This window comes from Crocodylus siamensis, chromosome 5 (genome assembly GCF_052110815.1).
Source record: "Crocodylus siamensis isolate JL-2025a chromosome 5, ASM5211081v1, whole genome shotgun sequence".
Lineage (NCBI taxonomy): Eukaryota > Metazoa > Chordata > Crocodylia > Crocodylidae > Crocodylus > Crocodylus siamensis.
The window spans coordinates 133,232,634-133,254,820 of record NC_143399.1 but is presented as its reverse complement, the minus strand read 5'-3'; the positions used below and the strand labels follow the sequence as shown (position 1 = coordinate 133,254,820).

At 42.0% G+C, this 22,187-nt stretch overlaps 1 protein-coding gene across 3 annotated transcripts in view; it reads left to right on the top strand.

Annotated features, from left to right (window-relative positions):
* Positions 1–22,187, top strand: part of TMEM108 (transmembrane protein 108) — a 263,786-nt gene that overhangs the window by 225,280 nt on the left and 16,319 nt on the right. The window contains exon 1 of one of the 3 annotated variants that reach the window (XM_090046368.1): positions 5,757–11,183. The exons of the other annotated variants lie outside the window; for them this stretch is intronic. Coding sequence (XP_089902494.1) covers positions 11,171–11,183 — 13 coding nt within the window. The 5' untranslated portion in view covers positions 5,757–11,170. Of the gene's footprint in view, positions 1–5,756; positions 11,184–22,187 lie in introns of those variants that run through there. 3 annotated transcript variants of the gene reach the window in all.

Below are 22,187 nucleotides of genomic sequence, written 5' to 3'. Positions count from 1 at the left end.
TCTCCCAGTGCCACAGAAGGCACTCTATTCAGTTTTGTTGCCTAGTTGTGGGAAGGCCTGGACTATGGCTAAAAGCCTTAGCGTAACTCAGTTTGCCTGCTACAAGCAGCACTTCTTTCCCCGGTCATGTATCTGATCCAGCCCTGCATCAGTAGCCCTGATAGGTGGTGGCATCTTGCTGTGAAGTTACCTGTCCGTTACCTGCAGGTTCTCTGTGCATCAAAGGGATTTCCCCTAGTGCCAATATTTATTGGTTTGATATTCCCTTACTATCTCCTGAGCTGTCTAAAAGTGGGGGAAAGCAATAAAGAATCTGTTTCTCTGTTAAAGAAGTTTTATATTCTCATATGCTAGCACAGTGCCAATATGTTAGGTTTCCAGTAGTACTGGGTAATATTTTGTTTTTAGAAACACCCAAAATGTTTTTACTGAAATGTTTAAAATAACTGGTTATTAACCACAGGTTCAGCAAAGAGACTGTTTTACCATCTAGACTGGTTTTGTTCGGCTACTTTTGGTGAACAAACAGATTTTCAACACTTCCTCTAATTCAGAAACAACTGCGTGGAGTTTCCTTAAATTGCTCCTTCTTTTCCAGCCCTCAGGGCTGAGTCCAAGCATGGAAAGTTTCAGTCTAAATGAATAACTATTGTGAAATGTATGAGTCTTTTAAAACTACAAGGTTATTTTGAAAGCCAGATTTCGTTCATTGCCGTAACTGTATATCACACACATGGAATACCTTGAAAGGTAAAGCTATAATTAATATGTTGCAATATATGTTGTATTTGGTCATCCTTGAGCCAAAGACTTCATATATAAAAGGCATCATGGAGAGAAGTCTTTAGAAATGACACTGGATTGGTTAGGGAATCTGACCCAAATGAAAAGAATGAAGCTAGAGCCCGTTTTCCACCACACGGTATTGCCACGCAGCTTGGAAAATTGGTTGCTGCCTTTGACTCATGCATGCTTAGTAGATGATTTTTCAAGATACAGGCTGCAAAACACAAGTGGCAAAGTAAGCTCTGGTAAAGAGAGACACAAGGGAGATCCTATGTTGCCTGCTTATAGCCAGGCTGAATCTAGCTCAAGGAAATTAAAAATACAGATGGTAGGAAGCTTTGGAAGGCCCCAAACTACTGCCAATGAAACAAGACATTTATGTCTTGCTAAATATATTTTTACATAATTATCAGTGTATGGATTTGAATTGTGCAAAGGCCTTTAATGATGAGCCTCCTCTTGCGGATGTACAATAAAACAGGACTAATTGAAAGCATTAATTTATACACAGGCATAATTTGACATAGGGTTTCTCGTAAGGGATTTTTTTTTATGTTACCCAAGTGAGTACAGAGTGTTCACCAGTAATTTGCAGGCTCAAACTATATGCCCTGCTCAGACAAATCATTGCAAAGTGTCCCTGTTTCATGTTTTTTTTCCTCCTCAGTTTTATTTCCGCAATGATAAATATCTCAGAACCAAGGTCATCTTAAGGAAATAGCTGTAATGCAAAAAAACCGTTGCTGTAGGTGTTACTGTGCTTCTGGCCATGTAACAGAGAGAATGAATGTACAGCTTCCAGCAGAGAGACTTCAGAATGAATGCATAGTAAATAAATAGAAACACCAGTGACAGAATAGGACCCATTCTTCTTCTATGCAGACACATATTTGGTTAGGACCAAATCAGTTGCACTCTTCCTAGAGTCATAAAAACCCTGACAAAACAATATATTTCATTCAGTTCCCTCTCCACTGAGCTTGTATGTGGCTAAAGTATATCTTCAAGAAAGGCATCTAGTCTTGGTTTAAAGACAGCAAGATCTGGAGAATTCACTGCTTGTCTTGGCAGTTGGCTCTTATGGTTAATCACCCTCATCACTGAAAATGTGTTCCTTATTTCTCATTTGAATTTGGTTTTGGGTTCCAGCCGTTGTTGCTATTTTCTGTTTGACTGAAAGAATCCATTAGAGCCCCAGGAATAGTTATACACAGTATAAACTCATTGGCTCTCATGGAGTTGGTGGGACTCTGCACCAGCATTACTGAGGTCAGTCTTAGTTCCAGTGAATTTTGTTTGACATTGGCTTCAGCTAATCTGGTCTCTCTCTAATGTATTCTACGCCCTTCTGCTCATATTGATTCGAGTTCAGCTGATCACTTTATCTTAAAATTATGTCTTCTGTATAGTCCTCGTTTATATTCCTTCTGCCCTATACCTTGACCTTTACAAGGACAAAGGAAGTGGTAGTGATTGATATATTCATTTTGCCACTACAGTCAATGTTAATACAAAGTCTAATGTTTTCCTGCAGGTCTAGGGCTAGTGGGCCACCCTTAGCATTCTGTCTCTAAACAGAATTGCCTTTTTTCTATTGCGCTTATTATGTGAATAATTTCACCCTTATGGTACAATGACAGCTGAAAGCGCTTTAAGAAAATGAAAGGGAAAAATGTACTAAGTGGAAGTGTGACAACAGGGCACTTCTATCAATAGTATCGTAACATTTTGAGGGAATGTAACATCTGATTGGCATGTAGCTCTTTTAACATGCAAGGGTATTGTATGTCCAAAGAAATCTGAATGATGTTAATTATAATTGGTTCAAAAGGCTTGAACACGGAGTTTATAATTTGTAATTGGCTCTGCTGAGCTCCAGTTTCAAGGTTATGCTTTGCATATTAATAAATAAAATCTAATCATAGAAAGCAGTGCCAGAGCAACATAAACAATTAAAAAACCTATTTTATTAGCTGTTTTGGGAGAGAAACAACCTCCCCGGATGCACTCTCATGTATATTTGTGCTTGCATCACTATTTAAAAAAAAAATCACTGGTATTTACAAAGTCTGCTGCCCCTGTGTTAAAGAAGGAGCTCTGAATTGTCAGACCTGGAGTGCACGCTAAGGGGGCTGCTGGTATAACCATGTTGTTCCTGTGATGCACCAGGGGTAGCAATTTAAAGTAACTGCACTGAATGCTCCAGGTACATTGCTGACATTTCTGTAATTTCAATAGAAAATCAATATCATGCAGCAGCACAGCAACCAGAGCACAGGGCTGACGGGCAGACGGGCACCAGCACATAGCACAGACACCTCAATGCTTCATCCAAACAACACTCACTCATGAGAAACCCAGATTGCCTCAGGAAAGAACATGATAATTTGTTAGGTATCACTGTTCAATTTGAAAGAATCTTAAAATAATAGCCAAACAAGATTTTAGGGGTCACCCTTCTGTTCTAGGCAGCATCTTTCAGGTACGATATAAAACTAACTGGAAGCCATTATAACAACAGCATGTTATACAAAAGGGATGTTTCTTGACTAAACCTCAGAATTATGATTTAAATATCCCTTCCCTCTCCCCCCTCCACACTCTCAACTTCTGCTCCAAATAGTTGCATAAAGCAGCTGTATAATGTTTGACAGTTGCCATGCTCCTGAAGACTAGATGGCTCAGGGGAATGAATACAACACCCAGCCATTCATCCTCTGATTTGCTGCTTTGAAACCAGCTCAGGTCAGTAGTCACTGCACAGCATTTTGCTTTGACTGAAATAAATTGGGGATCTTAGTGCAGTTGCTAGGTAGAAGATACCCATGTCACAGCCCCAACACTGTAAGTGATACTAATTGACAAATCTCAGAATAAAGACTGTTGATGAATGAGCATTGAGACTGAGCTATTTAGGGGCACTTCTCGAGAGGTCTAATGCACTGACATGGTAGTGTGGAAAAGTAGGTATTTCTCTGTTCTTAACATAGTTATTCTGTGAATAATCAGGGTGTTTCAGAGCTACCAGTCTGACTTCAGAAAATAGACATACATTTCAGTAATGGGTGAAGTGGTTTCTGTCTTTTACATGGCTTGCTTTATTTAGGCCCAATTTTCAGTGGTATCTTTGGGTATTTTAATCAGACTGAGGAGTGATAAATAGAGGATCATATAAAACTATTATATAAAGGTAAATATTGTAATTAAAATGGTGAAATGTTGATCATCAAGGAGGCTAATATTACCTTATGAGCCAAATGCACTTAACATGTTTATAAGTTTAAGTGTATATGTAGTCCATTAAAGTGGGAAATCACTTTCTGTGTGTGAGGTTACTTACATGCTTAAGTGTTACCTAATTACACGATTCGATCAAGTTAAAGAATAACATACAAAACTTTCCATTTTCCATTTTTAGTCTGCGTACTTATGGGGAAATAATGTTATTGCTTGTTAAAAGGAAATGCAAATGTGCAAGTAAAAACAGCACCTCCCACATGGAACTGCACTTATTAGGCAATGCCATTCATAATGACAGGCAGACACGAACCACAAAAATGAATTAATTCATTTTCACTAAAAATATAAATCACCAGTCTAATAGAGTATGTTGTCTAATAAATCAGATCCTCCTTTGAACTAAATATATAGTACCCATGAAATCACAAATCCCCTTGCTAATCAGATATACTATACCACTGGATCAGATATTGTACAGAGTCTTTGCATGCTGTGTTCTGTGTCCCCCACTATCAAATCTAATGTATTAAACAGTAAATCTCAATACTGAATTAAATACAAGATGCCAAGTCCTGACATCATTAGCAATGAGTGGGTGCATCTACACTGTGGGCAGGAAAAATACGGCCTGTAGGCCAGATCCAGACCACCAGGCGAATTCTTCTGGCCCACGGGCACCTACCAACTAACTGTACACCCCCAGCCTGCATGCCTTGCTCCCACCCTTGTGCGTGGAAGGGCCCAGCCCAGCCGGCACACAGCTTCCAGGCAAGGCTGCTGCTGCCGCCGCTGCAGTTGGGGGACTTGCTTGGCTTCCTCAGTGTCCCACTCACTCCAGGCAGGGGGTAGGGATGCAGCAGAGGCAGGAGTGGGAGTTGCAGCTGGGCAGGAGCACAGAGCATGAGGCTGGGACTGGGGCTGGCGGCAGCGTGGAGCCCACACACAGGGCTTGGCAGGAGCATGGAGCTCAAGTGGGCAGGGCATGGGTGTGAGGGAGGGAGGGTGGTGGGGTGTAGGAACGCCCCATCTCCCTCCACATGATGCACTGCCCCTGCTGCTGGCAGCAGCAGCAGCAGGTGCTTGTGGCTCTCCTCCACTTCTGGTGGAGTCCTGGGACCTGCAGGGCAGGGAATGGCAAAAGCAGCTGGCAGCAGCAGCAGCAGCAGCAGCAGCAGGAGATGGGGCTCTCCTCCACTTCTGGTGGAGTCCTGGGACCTGTAGGGCAGGGAACAGCAAAGGCAGCTGGCTCCATCATGCAGGGCTTCCCCCAGTGACGCACGAGTGCCAGGAACTGTGCATGCACTGCACAGAGCCCTGCACGATAGGGGCAGGCTGGCTTGGCAATACTCCTTGCCACCATGTGCAGCACTGGCCAGAGCTGTACACTGCTGGGTGGCAGTGCTTGCACAGGCCACAAGCACCCACCACCTGCTGCTGGTGGTGGGGGCTGTGCACCATGGCGGCAAATGAGGGGGTTCCCACCCCCCGCACCCTCCCTCACACCCCACAAACGCCACACACCCACACCCTTCCCCCACAAGCCCTCCACATATACTATTGTCCCCCAACATATTCTATTGTCCCCACACACACACCCACCCCACACACACAATATACCAGAATAAGACTTTATTTTTGAGTTATTATACAATCATCTTTATATACACTACACAAACACAAATCATGACCAAAATATCTTTTGTAATAAAGTTAAAATATAGTAGGTATTTGACTTTTAGTGTATGATTTGGTTTTTTTCTGGTTTCAAGATGTCCAACCCCCCTCCCAAAAGGAGTACTTCTGGGGGAGCAAAGGGAGGGACTTCAAAGGGCAAGGTCAGAAGTTAAGGGGCAGGACTTCTGGTCCCAAAATGGCAACCAGGGAGTGGGGCACCTTTCAAGGTATGAGGCTACCTTTGCAGCCCTTGACAGCTCACCAAAACTCAAGTAGCCCTCCAGCCAAAATAATTGCCTGCCCTGCGTGTACCTTTCCTAATTGCCATTAAATTTAGTACCTCTAGTGTGAGGTACTAAATCAGGCTGCATCAGGCTGCCCTAATGTGCTGTAGTGAAAGCGCATGCTTTTTAGTGGTGTTTAATGTGCAGAAGCCTATTTTACTGCACATTAGTTTATTTGCATGGTTTTTACCTGACATTTTAATGCATAGTAAAATAGGCTACTGTACATTAAAGCACATGTGTAGTTGCACCCATTGTGTCCAATTCCAGCTCTGACCTTGCTTATAAAAACATAGGATTTACCATCTGAGATTATGTTGTTTTGTTTAATATCCAATTTAAAGGCAAAATAATCCATTTACCATTACCTGGGCAGTTTTGCAATGTTCCTAATGAGGTAGAAAATATCCTTTGGTCCCTGCAGTGTTCAGCTAATGATCCCAAGAATAAGATTTGATCTCCCCTATTTTAGTATATGTTTACTAGTCACAGGAATGTCTAGTTCCTTTGCAGATCCAGCATTTGACTCTCAAAACAATATGGTCCATGAATTTGCCTGAGTGAACTTTCCAAAGTCCCAGCTGGGGAAGGGATGACATTGCTGGAACACATGAAAGATCCATGTATAGTCAGTATTGATATACCTGTAACCCTAGTACTACTTCTAAGTAAGGTACCAATTTCCTATAGTACCTGCCAATGTGGTGTCTAAGCTCTGACTTTCTAGGAATGGCATGGGAAAAAATGACAGCACCTGCAAAATCAGAAGATTAGTGATTAGTTAGATGTTTGCCTTAAACATCCAGCTGACTCCACGCCTCTCTGCACTTGTTCGGAAATAGTGTTACAAAGAAGGGATATTACTTCAAAACCTTCACATGAGAAGGTTTCATTCTGCCTAGGATGTCAGGCTACATGAAGTCTAATACCAAGGTGTGAAGGCATCAGACAGATGAACAGTTAACATTTCAAGAGTCCTGGCTATTCAGTGCTTCCTTTTTTAAGAATTTCTTGCTAGAATTTTTCCTTTACATTCTTTCTACTCCAAGGCTCAGCATCTTGCCCTTAGGTACAAAACTATTATAAATGTGATGATGCAAATCAGTGTCTTCTGAACAATTTGTTTCTGTCATTATGTTTTATAAGTTTCAAACACAGTGAGAGTGAGAAACATTACTGGGAAATGAAACAAAAAACCTTACCATTATCATCAGAGTAGTGTAAGAGTCCCTGAAGAGACCAATTTGTAGATGACAAAAAGCCAAGATAAACTATGTGAGATGGCTACCATGTTGTGTGAATGAGCCAGGAAATACTACCATTGTGCTTGCTCTCACAATCCCTGTATCATCCAAACTCCCAATTATATCAAAGGGAGTTTCGAGTTAAGAGTGGCAAAACTGATCTTATGTCCTCTGGTCTGTTCTTGTTAAATAATAATATTCTCTAAAGCATATTTATTGCTGCTTGGTAGTCTGGTTTTAAATGCATCAAACAATGGGATTTCTACTTTTTTCCACTGAGAAATATTGTCCTGTCATTGTAAAAGACTAGTTCCTGCTATTCAGCCTAATTATACCTTTGTAAATTCCATCCATCATAGGGCCGCAACACCCTGCACTTTATAGGGAGCCTGGGCACCTAATTCTGGGTTTGGGGTTGCACTCTGGGAATGGTTGCTTACAGTTAAGGTGCTGCAGTGCCTAAATCCTTTACAGGATCTAGCCCTTTCTGTGCCTGGCTTCTGTTAGAAAGGAAATTCAGTAATATTGTTTAAAATCCTCTTGTCCTTCCCTTTACTGGTATTAGTGAAATTGATATCCTTGACCGTGTCAGCAGTTGTGACATCAGCTAAATCCGTCTTTGATATGGTCCCATTTTAGCTTCCCAACATGCCACATGGCTATTTATGCCATTGTCAGGACTCTAAAAGGTCATGTAACATTGACAGTAAGTCACCTCATAGCCAAAGGTTGTACAGTCACATGAATAGCATCCGCAGCACTAAGTGCAGGTGAAAGAAAAGCCAGCTGCACATCCATTTTGTCTCCCTTGGCAACAGCATCCTGCCAACACAAAATGCTGCCAAGTTAAGGCTGGAGAGTGAGGGACACTGCTTACAAAGATAGGATTGGGTAAGTTATGTATAATGCAGCAGTAATCAAACCGAGAAATAATTCTGCAAATTCCAGGTGTCTCTCAAACATACTCTTGGTAAAAAGTTTTTTGTTTGATCTGGGGTTCTTTTGGATATGGACATACAAAATACCTACAGGACCTCCACCCTGCACAACAATGGTCAGCGTGAGATGTCTGCAATACCGTAAGAGTCATCCTGTATCTCTGGGCAGTGTGTTTCCATTATTCACTGCACAGTAAGCAAGGAAGAATTCTGCAGTAAGGTACTCAACTGTAATGCAAAATATCATCTGGAGCAGGTTAAGTGAGTTTGAGTAACATGCTTCTGTTGGTGCACTTGCTGCAATATGACAACAAACCATTGGAGGTGAAAAGCTGTTACTCTACTGCCATGTTTTGCAGGCTAGTAAGAAGGTTGATTTTTGCATTTAGACTGTACATTTTGCGAACTGTTCAAAAAAAACCCCTTTCAGATTAGAAATAATATGAATGAAAAGTCAACTATAAATGGCCAAGGAGTAAAAGAAACAGTCGCATTACAAGAAATGACAAGATGGAGAGAAGAATTGAGGGATCCATTATTTGAATTTTGTCATTCCATAACCTATGTGAGATAATCATGGCAGTAGAAATAGAGGCATAAGCAGCTGTTGGTAAAGAGGAGAGAGCACAGCAGCTCCCCACTCTGGACCTCTCTGGAAGCGTTTCAGAACTAAAGAAATGATTTCAGAACTAAAATTAAGAGGCAACAACTTTGGCAACTGAGCTACAATTACATTTTACAAAAGGGCAGCTGCCAACCCTGATGGCAGGGATCAGTGCACAGACTTGGATATAACCTTATAGGATCTTATTTACACTTAAAATGTCCCATTGTTGCACCCCACTTCCATAGCATCATTGGTGAATGTGTTTTTAATCATACAATATATAGTAAAAACACTGTTACACTGTAAACCAGTGCAGATTAAACTAGGATCGGGAAAAGGCATATGCACATCTATTCACTGTGCCTAGGGAATAGATGAAGGGGTATAGGCAATATTTTCTTTAGGAAATGGCTACCCTTGGATAAATGCAGACAGATGAAAACTAAACTGGTAGAGTTTTGCCTCTAATTCTATCAACAGTAATTACCCACTAGAGTATGTGAATTTGGAGGTTTAGAGCAGTGGTTTTCAATCTTTTTTCATTTGTGGACCCCTAAGTCAAAGGTGAATATCTGTTCACTTGCTTATCGGTTCAATGTATGCATTTTAGACTAACTTGTGAAGATCGAATCAATTCAGCCTCAGGGTTTTTGACTGTCTGTACTTAGCCCATAAGTCTAAATCCAGCCAGTGATTTACATTATTTCATGACATCAGTTAGTCCATCTATAAAATTGAGCTCTATCTTGATGGACTCTCTCTGGCTACTTGTTACTTTCCCATTCCTCCTTGTGAACACCTAGTGTGAAGAATAGAGTCAATATTTGTGTTGGTTGGCCAGAGAATTCTTCCATTCAGGCATCCTTACCACTCACTTGACAAAGGATAAGAAAGAAAAAGAGGAAATGCTACCAAATTCCTTTTAAGGGCAGCCAGATGTGACAATTTTTACCCAATCTGGCCCCAGAAAGTGGTCTACAGCCATGACTAAACACAAGTGCACAGCTGCAGACCACCTTAAGAGGGCCCAATCCTATGACAATCTGTACTTTCATTGCACCCTGACACAATCCAGCTCTGTTCCCTGTGCTGTTTTTAGAGTGGGAGGGAGAAAAGGGAGCAGAAGGAGCTCATTCTGGGGGTTTCCCAGCCAGTACTGAAGAGTGAGGCAGGTAGATTGGATCTCTCACCAAGGCTCCAGCTTGGCTAGAGAACTCCCAGAACCTCCTGCCTTTTCCCCACTTCCATCCAGACATAACACTGGAGCTGCGTGGGGGGAGGCAGAGTGGAGGGGGGCAGAGCCAAGGGAGAGATGCTGCAGAGATGACATATGGACGTTTATCTTGCTGGGATCCTGTGACCCCACCTGACTTCCTGGCCCTAGGGCAGGGGGGCTGGACTCGATGATCTTCCGAGGTCCCTTCCAGCCCTAATGTCTACGAAAGCATCTCTCCCTGGATTGGCTCTAAATTGGAGCCGATCCTCCACCTTCCCAACCCACCAGCTAATGTCTATTGGCTCCAGAGGATCAATCCAATTCATGGTGATTCTGCAAAGTGCCATGAGTTAGACTGGGGAGCTGCATTTCTGTCTGCACCCTAAGACTCAGTAAGCTTATCTTCCATGCTTTCAGTATTTAACATCTCCACCCCCCCACAAAAAGCCCCTAAATGAAAGAAATCATAAACTTGTCACCAGAAAAAATAATAAAATAAAGGATATTTGTTTTGACTGCACAGAAAGAGAACAAGGGTCAGTATATTGTTTTATGTATGTTTTTTTTTTTTCCTGATGGGAGTCTTAATAGCTCTAGAAGTAACTGAATGAACATGTAAAGTCTCATGGAGGCACAGAATCCGGAACTAAGTGTGTAAAATCCATCTGCATACAAAAGGCTAAATGATACATCAGAGCATGGGCAGGCTGCCTTGAAATAGAGAATTAAGCAGTCTCACAAGGACGTGCAGCTGTAGTGCTTGTTGCTGTTTTGTTCCCAGCAAACTAGAACAGCCAGTGATCCTCTAGCATCTGAATAGAACTATGTCAGGCAAACTGTATCTGGATGTGATAGAAAACCAAGCCAGAATACCAAGCAGCCATTCAGTCTGCTTGCAGTGAGAGCAGACGGCTCAATAACTAGTTAGCTTTTCTTTGCAGTTGCAAAGATATTCCATAAAGAAGCAAAAACCTTAGCTTTGTATTTCTGCAAGGCACGCCTGCCTAGTCTGTTTCTTCTTCATGCCTCCAAATGAATTCCAACAGTAACAGCAAATCTCTTCAGTGGAATTAGCACATTGATTAGGAGACAATAGCATTTTTTTAATTTTCTATTTTGAAATATGGAGCTTCCAAATCTGCATGATGTGAGCAGGTGAGGATGTCTACTGACAAGCCCAAATGATATTTTCAGGTAAGTGATTACCTTGCACAATCAGAGTAACTGTATTTATTTTTCCCCTTCTCTCAGTAATTATTGTGGTATTAGATTTTTCAGTGATCATTTTCAGTAGGATCAGCAAATCAATTGTCTGCCTGTATTTAAATGGTTAGATGGATAATGTATTTCTAAAGCACCTATTATCATAGTATTTATCAGCCTCTAGTGCAGCATGAAAATGAATTGGGAGATTCCTGCTCTGCAACTCTTTGTGATACCATTCCACATTTGTATTCCCTATTGTTTAAATCACTTAAGAATCTGAAATTATTGTTGGTTCATTGATGAATAATAATATTGTTGAAGCCTTTGATGAAAAATGAACCTTAGCAATAATAATGGTTGCTCCTATAATGGTTTAACAGGTTAAGGGGCTGTGGTTTATTTGCTTTGTGCAAACTCTACAACAGACCCTTAATATTTCAAACTTGTGTGTATGTGTCAGCATCTTCTGTTTGGTTTTTGTTTATACATGTAATTTCCCTTGTTTCTGATCCACTCACGTTAGATTAACTGCATTCCTTTGTTATTCCTGGTGTTTCACTCGCTCCATCATAAATCTGAATACCAGTGTTAGAATTGATTTTCCCCCAGCCCTACATGCTGAAAGAATAGTATTTTGGAGTTACTGAATGACAAAGGGGGACTTGATGTAAGATGCTGCAATGAAGAACAGTTCATAGACAGAGTAGCCGACTTTTTTGTATCAGTTCTGCCACCATTCATGGTAACTGAATTTGCTTCACCCTTTGTTGTATAAATGTCACTATATTGTTAGAATAGAAATACTTTTATCTGAAGTATCAGAATTACCTGAACAAAACCCACAGAACTCTCATAAGGTTTCAGAATTATGCAGTTTATACTAGGTTTCGATATTTTAAATGTTAGTTTTTTTAGCTGTAATTTTTTATTTAGTTTAGATGCACTTAAAATAATAATGCCCAAGGTTTTTGACACAACAGTGTGCTGCTTCAGTTGCTTTGGTCGGCTTCTGCGAGTTCTTCCTTCACTATCTCTTTTAATAAGTCAAGAATATCAAAGGCACAGTAAGGTGTTCAACCATGATATATTGTGCTCAAATATATGTGCATGCAAGAGCTTGTTTTGTACTTTAATGGGAACCCTTTTAGAACTGTCCCCCCCTTTGCTTCCTTTGCCCAGGGCAATCAGAGATAATTAAACCAGTAATTGGCCTAAGCACAAAAAGCTGTTCCTGACTAGCAAAAATGTTTGTTGAGTGCTGTTCAATGAGGCTCTGTTTGTCCTGTTGCAGGGTCAGAGGTGGTGGGGCCCAAAAGGGGAATCTCTGCTCCCACATGCCAGAGTGAACTCTTTGTGGATAATCATTCACCATGCAAAAACATTAATGTGGAGCTCAAAACTTTCCACTGTGTCTTGTGCAATTAGGTCTTGATCCAAAGTTCACTGAAGTCAACCAGACTCTTTCCATTGACTTAACATTGGATATTACATAAGATTCTGCTGTTTAAAGATTCTGCTCTAATAAATGACGCATAAACGGACTCTCCAAGAGTATGAATGAATTCTCAGGTCTTGCTAACAAGTGGTCTTGAACGGTTTGCACCACATTTTGTGCCACATCAGGCTGTATTAATTCCTGAGCAGAGTGAAATGCTCTGAAGAAGGGTCTACACCAGCCTGACAGGACCTCCTGCACTATGCAAGGGAAAGCAGGGGAGGCTTTGCAGCCTAAGATAACTGGCAGAGTAGATATTCTGAGAACTGAGCGTTCTAGTGAATGAATCTGTAGCTTCTTCCGATGCGGAGGGAGCAGAGTATCCCTCCCACATCCTCAGTGAAAGTAGTCAAAAGAAGAATCTCAGGATGGAAATAGACATCACCTTTGTGCTGCCATAAAAAATGTTCTGGTGGCACAAAATGAAAGCACAGAGACATCCATACTCGTTTTACCACAGATGCCCAAATTTGTGCCTAAAACAAAGGTGTTAATAATGTGTGCCACTTCATTACAGCAGACATCTATTTGCTTTATGGTAGGAGAATATGGGCAACTTAGAGCGCGCCTGCCTGGTTTTCCTTGCTTCCAGAAGCATGACCCTGGGATCTCGGGGGTACATCTCTGGAAGTGGGGAACACATCATCTGCTGTCCTGCAAGATCAATGAGCAGGGTAACGGGCGACATATGTTTCACCCAGTGAAGTGAATTAACTATACTAGGACATCCCAGCCCAGCTGATGTACTTCATTTGGTGATGTCTACTTCTATCCTTAGATTACTGGTTCTCAGGGACTTCCACATCATGCATTGGGATCTAGAAAGAATTCTTTCTGATCTAGGAAGGCAGGAAGAGCAGGATGGTCACAATCCCTGGATTCCTGTGGAGCTCATACACCCTAGGGAAGAGACCGTTACTCTAGAGGAATTTCATTAATTTTTCAAAAAAGCCAGGTTTGTTTGGTAGTAGCTCTTATTGGACCAACTATATACTTGGAAGAGAAGTGCTAGACAAGCTTTGGAACTTAAAGTAGTTAACCAAAAGGTGAGCTGAGGAAAAGTATGTTGTACTCAAAAGCTTTTCTGACTTCTTTCCTTACTATAGGGTTGGTCCAGTAAAAGGTATCAACAACAAACAAACCTTGCTTCTCATATTCCCTAGACCAGTACAGCTAGAAAAACACTTAAATCCTATTACTGTATTTTGTCATACATAAACACATATATGCCAACTCCTTAATTCTTCTTGTGAATGTACGCTGGGGAGAGGGCATTTCAGATCATCGGAAATCAGATTTAGTCCACTGCATTGAGAATATAGCAAGATTTGGTCCAATGTAGTCAGTCATGGCAAAGATCTTTCTTGCTAAATGCATATTGGCTCCATCACTACATGCCATATTTTCCTTCCATGATTTTTCATCCTTAAGTTAATTCATTTTATGCTTAACATTCAGTATTTGTTGTACTGTATAAGAACACGTAGTGACAGTTCACACTGCTGAGATATCAGCTCAATCAGCATTATCACTAAGATTGAAGGGTTTATAACATTGCAATAAAAATAGGTTGGAACTTGATATATGACATTTAGAAACAAAATCAATTTGACTTTAACTAAGCATGCAGAATACAGAAAGGTTATAGTAATTACATTTTAGTACTCGTATAACTTTGAAATGGCCTTGTTTAAAAATAAATTACACTGAGAAGTGAACCTTGAACTAATAATAATAATAATAATAATAGTGATTATTAATCGTCATTATTTATTCATTTACATCAGGCTAGGGCCCCAGTATGCTAGGCATTGTATAAATATGTAGTAAAAGATAAACCCAACTTCAACCTACATTCTAGATAGAGCAAGTTCTTGAGACTCATCTAACCAAAACTGAGAATTTTGACAAAGATCTGAAGGACTGGGCTCTTGAAAAGGCTAAATACATGCGCAATATGATGTCATTACATTAACCCAATGCAGCCACGGATAGTAGGTATCTTAGCACGGGTAAAATGATTACATTCACCTAGAACCATTAAATATAGAAACTAAGCCTACCACTTTTCAGAGAAGTGAATTTCTAATGGTGGGGTGAAAGAATTTTGAAAAGCTTGTTTTTGTGCTGAATGCCTCTCTCATTCATAGAGCATTCTGCACCAGTTTCCTAGAATTTCCAGATGTGAATACCTAAACTCATACTGTTTTTGAAGACAGTGAGTAGCCACAAATACCACCCTATCAGGATCACTAAAAATCAACTTAGAAACTGACCTGTGTGCCTAAATGGGATTTTATGAGGTTTGGTAATACAGGCTTTAACTTTTATTTCAGCTTTGCAGTTTGCCTTTTAGTAGGCACTGTAAAGACTATTAATTTAATCTTAAAAGGCCAGCAAAACTAGAGTAGAAAAGCTGGTCATATTTGGTACCTATTTTTTAGCCACACACAAGCCTGATGGAGCAGACTACTTTGTCAGTGGTCCACAAATCTGAGTATTTCCCTTAGCAAGTTTGCAAATACCCAATACCTGAGTATTAAGATCTACTAAGACAGTGAGAAATGGCCTAGAAAGCCCTGGTATGGTAGGATTCAATAGCTCTGCTGGAACTGTTAAAAGGGATGCTTCTGAATATCAAGAATTGAAAATCCTAGTGTCACAATCCTGGAGTGATGTACAATGAATATACAACACTCTCAGATTTTGCACAGGATCCCATAAAAATTAATTTTATTAATCAGTAACATACAAGATACATAGATCTAGATAAAAATAATAAGCCCTCGTGCATTTTCCTTATCACTCTGACACAGTGTTTGGGTATCGTACAGTGTCCTCTGGATTGGTCCAGGATCTCTTTCACAGGTTAGGGCTTCTCTTCAGTGTAACAAGGGCTTTGTCACACAGAACACTTAGTATGTGTTAAATTTGTGTTGAATTAAATTTTAGAACATGTTTTGATTTCATAGATTTCATAGACAACAGGGCTGGAAGGGACCTCGGGAGATCATCGAGTCCAGCCCCCTGCCCAAAGGGCAGGAAGTCAGCTGGGGTCATAGGATCCCAGCAAGATAAGCATCCAATTTACTCTTGAAGGTGCTCAATGTAGGTGCTTGAACCACCTCCGCTGGCAGACTGTTCCAGACCTTGGGGGCTTGAACAGTAAAGAAATTCTTCCTTATGTCCAGCCTGAAGCGGTCTTGCAGGAGTTTGTGACTGTTCGACCTAGTCATCCCTTGGGGCGCTCTGGTGAACAAACGTTCCCCTGGATCCTGGTGGTCGCCCCTGATAAACTTATAGGTGGCCATCAGATCACCCCTGAGCCTGCACTTTTCCAGGCTAAAGAGCTCCATGGCTCTCAGCCTGTCATCATAAGATCTGTTTTCCTGACCTCTGATCACGTGCGTGGCTCTCCTCTGGACTCTCTCAAGCTTCTCCACATCCTTTTTGAATTGTGGAGCGCAAAACCGGACACAGTACTCCAGCTGCGGCCTCACCAAGGCTGAGTACCAGGGGAGAATGACGTCCTGGGATTTGCTCGAGAAGCATCTATGGATGTAAGCCAGCGTTTTGGTCGCTTTATTAGCCGCAGCATCGCATTGCAGGCTCATGTTCATCTTGTGGTCAATGATGACCCCCAAGTCTCTTTCTTCTGTAGTGCTATCCAACGTAGCACTGCCGAGCCTAGAAGGATGCTGCAGGTTTTTCCTCCCAAGGTGGAGAACCTTGCATTTTTCGGTGTTAAACACCATCAGGTTCTTGTCTGCCCATTTGCTGAGCTTGTCCAGGTCAGCCTGAATCACTCGCCTGTCTTCTGGCGTGGATGCTTTGCCCCAAAGTTTGGTGTCATCGGCGAACTTGGCCAGTCCACTCCTGACTCCAATGTCCACATCATTAATGAAGATGTTGAACAGTATGGGTCCCAGGACAGAGCCTTGAGGGACCCCACTGGTCACAGGGCACCACAATGAGTGACTGCCATCAATTACAACCCTCTGGGTCCGACCACGGAGCCAATTTCCCAGCCAGCGGACTGTGGTGGAGCCAAGGCCACAACTGGCCAGTTTGGCCAAGAGGTGATCATGGGATACCAGATCAAAAGCTTTTTTGAAGCCAAGATATATGACATCAATCTCTTCTCCCTTGTCCAGGTGATAGGTCACCTGGTCATAGAAGGAAATGAGATTGGTCAAACAAGACCTACCCGCAACAAACCCGTGCTGGCTATCCCTTAGGATGTTAGCCTGGGCCAGTCCATCAAGGATGGCCTCCTTAATAAACTTTTCTAAGATCTTCCCCAGGATAGAAGTCAGGTTAATGGGCCTGTAGTTAGCTGGATCCACTCTCCTCCCTTTCTTGAAGATTGGCACCACATTGGCCTTCTTCCAGTCTTCGGGCACTACACCAGAGTGCCAGGAGTTTTCAAAGATCCGTGCCAGGGGCTGGGCTATGATGCTCACCAGCTCCTTGAGTACCCTGGGGTGCAGATTGTCAGGGCCAGCTGACTTGAAGGTATCCAGCTTCTCAAGATGTTCCTTCACGAGGTCAGCATTTATGGAGGGTAGGGGATCCCCATCACCCGGATCTCCCTGTCCCATAGCAGGCATGGGCGTCCCGTGGGACTGATGAAAGACTGACGCAAAGTACCTATTTAATAGGTTGGCTTTTTCCTGGGCGTCAGTTGTCAGTTGCCCCGTCTGGTTTAGCAGGGGTCCAACGTTGCCCTTGGTTTTCCTCCGGCTCCCCACATATTTGAAAAAGGACTTTTTATTGTCCTTGATGCTTGAGGCTAGTTGGAGTTCAGTTGCAGCCTTGGCTTTCCTGGTTTGCTCCCTGCAGGACCGGACCACCGCAGAATAATCCTCCTTGGAGGTGAATCCCATCCTCCATCCTTTGTAGGCTTTCCTTTTTAGCCGCAGGAGGTCCGCTAGGTCCCTGGAGAGCCAGGAGGGCTGCTGTGCCTTCTTGCTGCCTTTCCTCCATGTTGGAATAGATTTGTCTTGTGCATTGAGGATCGCTTCCTTGAGAAGCAACCACTCTTCTTGAACTCCCATCTCCCTAAGGAGCTGCTGAATGGTAATGTTTGCTATGATCAGTAACATGCACAGCCCCCACATTGGTGATCCCAGCCCCAGCACTGCACCAGAGCCAGTTGGTCCCAGCCTGGGCACCATAGCATAGTGCTGACTCAGAGGCTCCAATGTGGTGCTGGGGCTGGGACTAACAGTCAGCTAGCTGATCATCACTCCCAGCCCTGCGACCCTCCGGGGCTGCAGGCACATAGCTTTCAACTTGATCCTGGAGCAACCTGACAAATGAAAGGTCCAAGATCCTTCTTCCCAACATGTGGCTTTCCTCATCCCACCTGAAGGCTTGGTACAGCAGAGGGTCCCTGGCTAACACCACAGCTGAGGACCACAGATTGCTCATATTGGGCATGTGTAGATGAAATGGGGGCCCTAAACTGAAGCAGTGGAATTTTAAAAACACTGCTTCGATTTAGGCCCCTTTAAATCCCCACGTCATGCATACAACTGAACTTACCTGCCTCTCCAGTGGTGGGGAGGGGAGGGCAAGCTGCCAGTGGGTGGAGCAGTCCCTGGGCTGTGGGGAGGACTGGTGTTCCCTCTGTGGCAGTGGGGGCCCCCCACTCCAGGTGGCACCCGCCTACAGGCACCTGGCTCGGGCGGTCCTGGGAGGCACTGCAGCCACAGAGGGAAGCACTGGGCCCGCACACAGCTCAGTTAGGCAGGCTCCAGGGAAAAAAGGCAGAGCCTGCCTTTGCAGGCTGCTGCCTGCATGGGCTTCCTGCAGAGCCCCTGAGCTGCACAGAGCCTGGTGCTTCGCTCCACAACTGTAGGGCAGCAAACTAAAAGCTCCAAGTCATTTAAGGTGCATTATGCCACCAGATTTGCTACAGCAGCTGGAATTACTGCATAATACGCCACTGAAGCATGTAAACACCAACACTTAAAAGTGGTGCAGAATCATTTAATCCACTTTAAAGTGTTGTGCACACATGCCCCTCATTTCATCTACATACAGCCATTTTCTCTGTGGAGCAGTCAGACAATAGCTAAACACATATTGCTTCATATGATCTTGATGTACACCTTGCACAAGTTGTGACTTTGCTACTATAAGAGTACACTTAACGTGTGTTATTGCTTGAGTGCATGGTTGCTTGCACCTTTGTTGAGTATAGGCTGTAATTAATTAATGATTTGTCTCATCGATTCCAGCATGGAGTTATAGGATACCACCAGGGTTGCAGGGGGGCTTATTTTTATATTGTAGGATGTTGCTGAGCGGGATTTTGGGGGTGGGGGGGGTTCAAAGATATGGTCCATTTCTCCACTGGAGTGTCCCTGTTATAAAAAAGGCAGATTTTAGGCTGGCTGGGTCAGCATCACAAGCATCCTCTGCAAAGCAGATGCAGTGGTATATCTGGGGGCCTGACTGTAGACATCTTGGTTAATTATGAAATGATGGTGCTCATTGACCAATCTATATTCTCAGCATTCTCATCACACCGTCTTCATGTTTCCAGATTGGTGAACCCAGTGAGTTTAAACAAACTTTAGAGATAGCATTCTAGCCCTCCTCATCGAAGTTTTATCAGTAATATTTAGCTGCCTCTCCACTGCTTTACATAATCTATTGTTTTACAGTATCATTTGTTGACAGGGAGCTAAGAGGTTACTTGTCTTGAGGTCTTTTAGGAGGTTTAATAGAGATGTTGAAGTTTGTGCGAGTGAGACAGTGGTCTTTCCATCACTCAAGTCCTCGTATGGACTTAATGATCCTGACACAATTAATATCTCTTTACCTGACAAGGAGGTGATTAATCCATACATGCACCATTGTTTGAGAAAGGGTGCATCTAAGCTTGGGGGATAGCAGTGCAGGGTGGATTGAGAGGTAAGAGGTGGTGTTTGTAATAGGATTGTATCTCATATACTTCCTGAGGAATAGTAGGCTACTGCCATTAGCCGATAATAACCAATAGGTTTGATAGTCTAATCCAGAACAGGCATTGAAATAACCCAGGATAGTATGCAATTAAAAGTAAAACCCATTAAAATTGTGTCTGTGTCAGTAAAACTGTATACAAGGACAAACATTGGGTTTTGCTTCAGGAAAGTATCAGTTATTAATTCCAGATCCTTGCATACACATACACATTTGCTGAAATCATGTATTAAGCAAGTGGCCAAATCTGGAAAAAAAAACTACATAGAATTACAGGCGCATTAGAATCATAGAGATGGATTCAGCCTCAGGCTTTTTGACTATATTTAGCCATAAAGTAATTAGATCAGATCAATATTGTTATGTTGTTCAAATACATTTTCAATGAAAAATTATTTTTCAACAAATACAAAAATGTTCACAAAAAGTACTCATTTTGACCAAAATATTCTGGTTCTTAATTTGTAAAATTTCAGGTTTAAGAGAAGTTATCAGTATTTGAAAACTGCAGTTCAGAAATAAAGTTCTTAAAACTTGTTCTATTATTGTTATTCCCTTAATATTGAAAAAAATGGGAAAAGGATGAGAAAAATTTGGGGGGGGGGTCTACCTTTTTTTTAAAAAATATTTTCAATGAAAAATTACTGACACTTTTCAACCAACTGTAAACGTAGTTAAGTATGGTCTCTAATGATGGAGTATCAGGCCAGTTACTGCTGCTTACTCATCTACAGATGTTTAGGTCTTAACATCAGTGAACTTTAATTTACAATTAGTTTTAGTAGAGGTACTTGCTTTTGAAGCTAGATACACTAGTGTCTCATGTAACACAGCTAGCAACTGTGGGCACTGATACACATAAGGGAGCTCTGCTCTAATGCGTGTTAATTAGCATGTGTCAGAGCAGACTTGATTAAATGAGTCTGCTGGAGTGTACTAATTAGTGTGCTCCAGCAGCCTCTGTGTCACATATTCAGCGTCCCTGCATATCAACATGGTGTTGGGAGTGCTTTAACTGAAGCTCATCGAACAAGCTTTAGTTAAAGCGCTGCACCACCATTTTGAAGCGCGGGATGCTGAATACATGTGACGCTGTGGGTGCTTTAATTGGAGCAGCTCTCAGAGCCACTCTGATTAAAGCACTCCCACCCCAGAGTACATGTATAGATGCCCTGTGGTAGCCTTTTTACACACACACACACACACACACAAATCTAGAAGGAAACTTAATCCAAAAGAACATGGGATAATTTTTGTATACATCTTAGGGTGTGGAAGTTATACATGCAACTCTCAAAATTGTTAAGGGACTCATGACTGAATTCCTTATAAACTGTTCACAATATTGCTGCTGCAATTTTCTAAAATGTTATCTCCGCATATAGAATCCAGAATACGGCTTCCTTTTGCCCTCTTTTGGCATGAAATACTAGCCATATGGTCACTAAATATCTGCTTTGACCTTGATCTCAAAATATGAGCTTTTAGGACAACCTAAAAGAGAACTCTTTCCCTGCATTTCAAAGAGTGATGTTCCACAGGCGTATCACGGGCAAATCTGCTGGAAGTACATCAGTCTTAGGCATACCCAACCTGTGTTTTTTGAAGGTGCTGTCCTCTAGAGAATATTCTCTCTATCTGATTGGAGGTGAAGAACTGGATGAGCAAAATCCCAGATCATAAGTTATATGAAGTGTATTTATTTAATTTTAGAAGTAAAAACATTTGCTAATTTCACTGTCAGTAACTGGAAAGCACTGTTACTATTGTTCTGTTAGTATTATCTGTGAGGATATAAAAAGTCAATTTGTTGACCTGGGCACAGTGCAAAGCTCATCCATTTAATGGAGTTTTGGTGAACGACTGAGACAGTTAAAAGTAGTGTTAGTAAAGAGTAAGTAAACAAATGTGATGAGCTGGTTCTACACCTGTGTATTGATCATGTGGCTGATGATCAAATAAGGTTTGGTAGGAGGAAAGGAAGAAATGCAAGAGCCACTCCTCTCCTCTCCTCTCTTCTTTGTTTACATCTCTCTTACGCTTTTATCTGGGCATATGCATCATTCATACCTAGAGCTCTGGCTGGCTACCTTCTAGTATGGCACTTGTCAAACCAAACTGCAGGATGATAAACATGACTGAGCATAATGGTCCCAAAGGAGATTCTAAGAGAAGACAGTACTTGATCACTGGAAATCCCTCTTATTGTTGTTCAAGGGGGCTCCTGATAACTGATCCCAAATAACGTGAGACCAAAAATGGCATCAAATAGTGCTTCCAAAGAAGGTGGTGTATGTGTCATGTCTGTAGCTGGAGATGGCCATTAAGAAGGATTGATTTGGTACAAAACACTTGACTAAATGGATTGGTTATAAAATACGGTGTCTTTCATCTTGAGATGAATGGTTCTAATGCAGAATAGCTTAGTTACTGACTGTGCCATCTGTTGATGTTGTGTGGCTTTTTTCAGTGAATCAGTTTTTTCCACAAAAAACTTTGTGGGCAGAGTCACATTACAATAG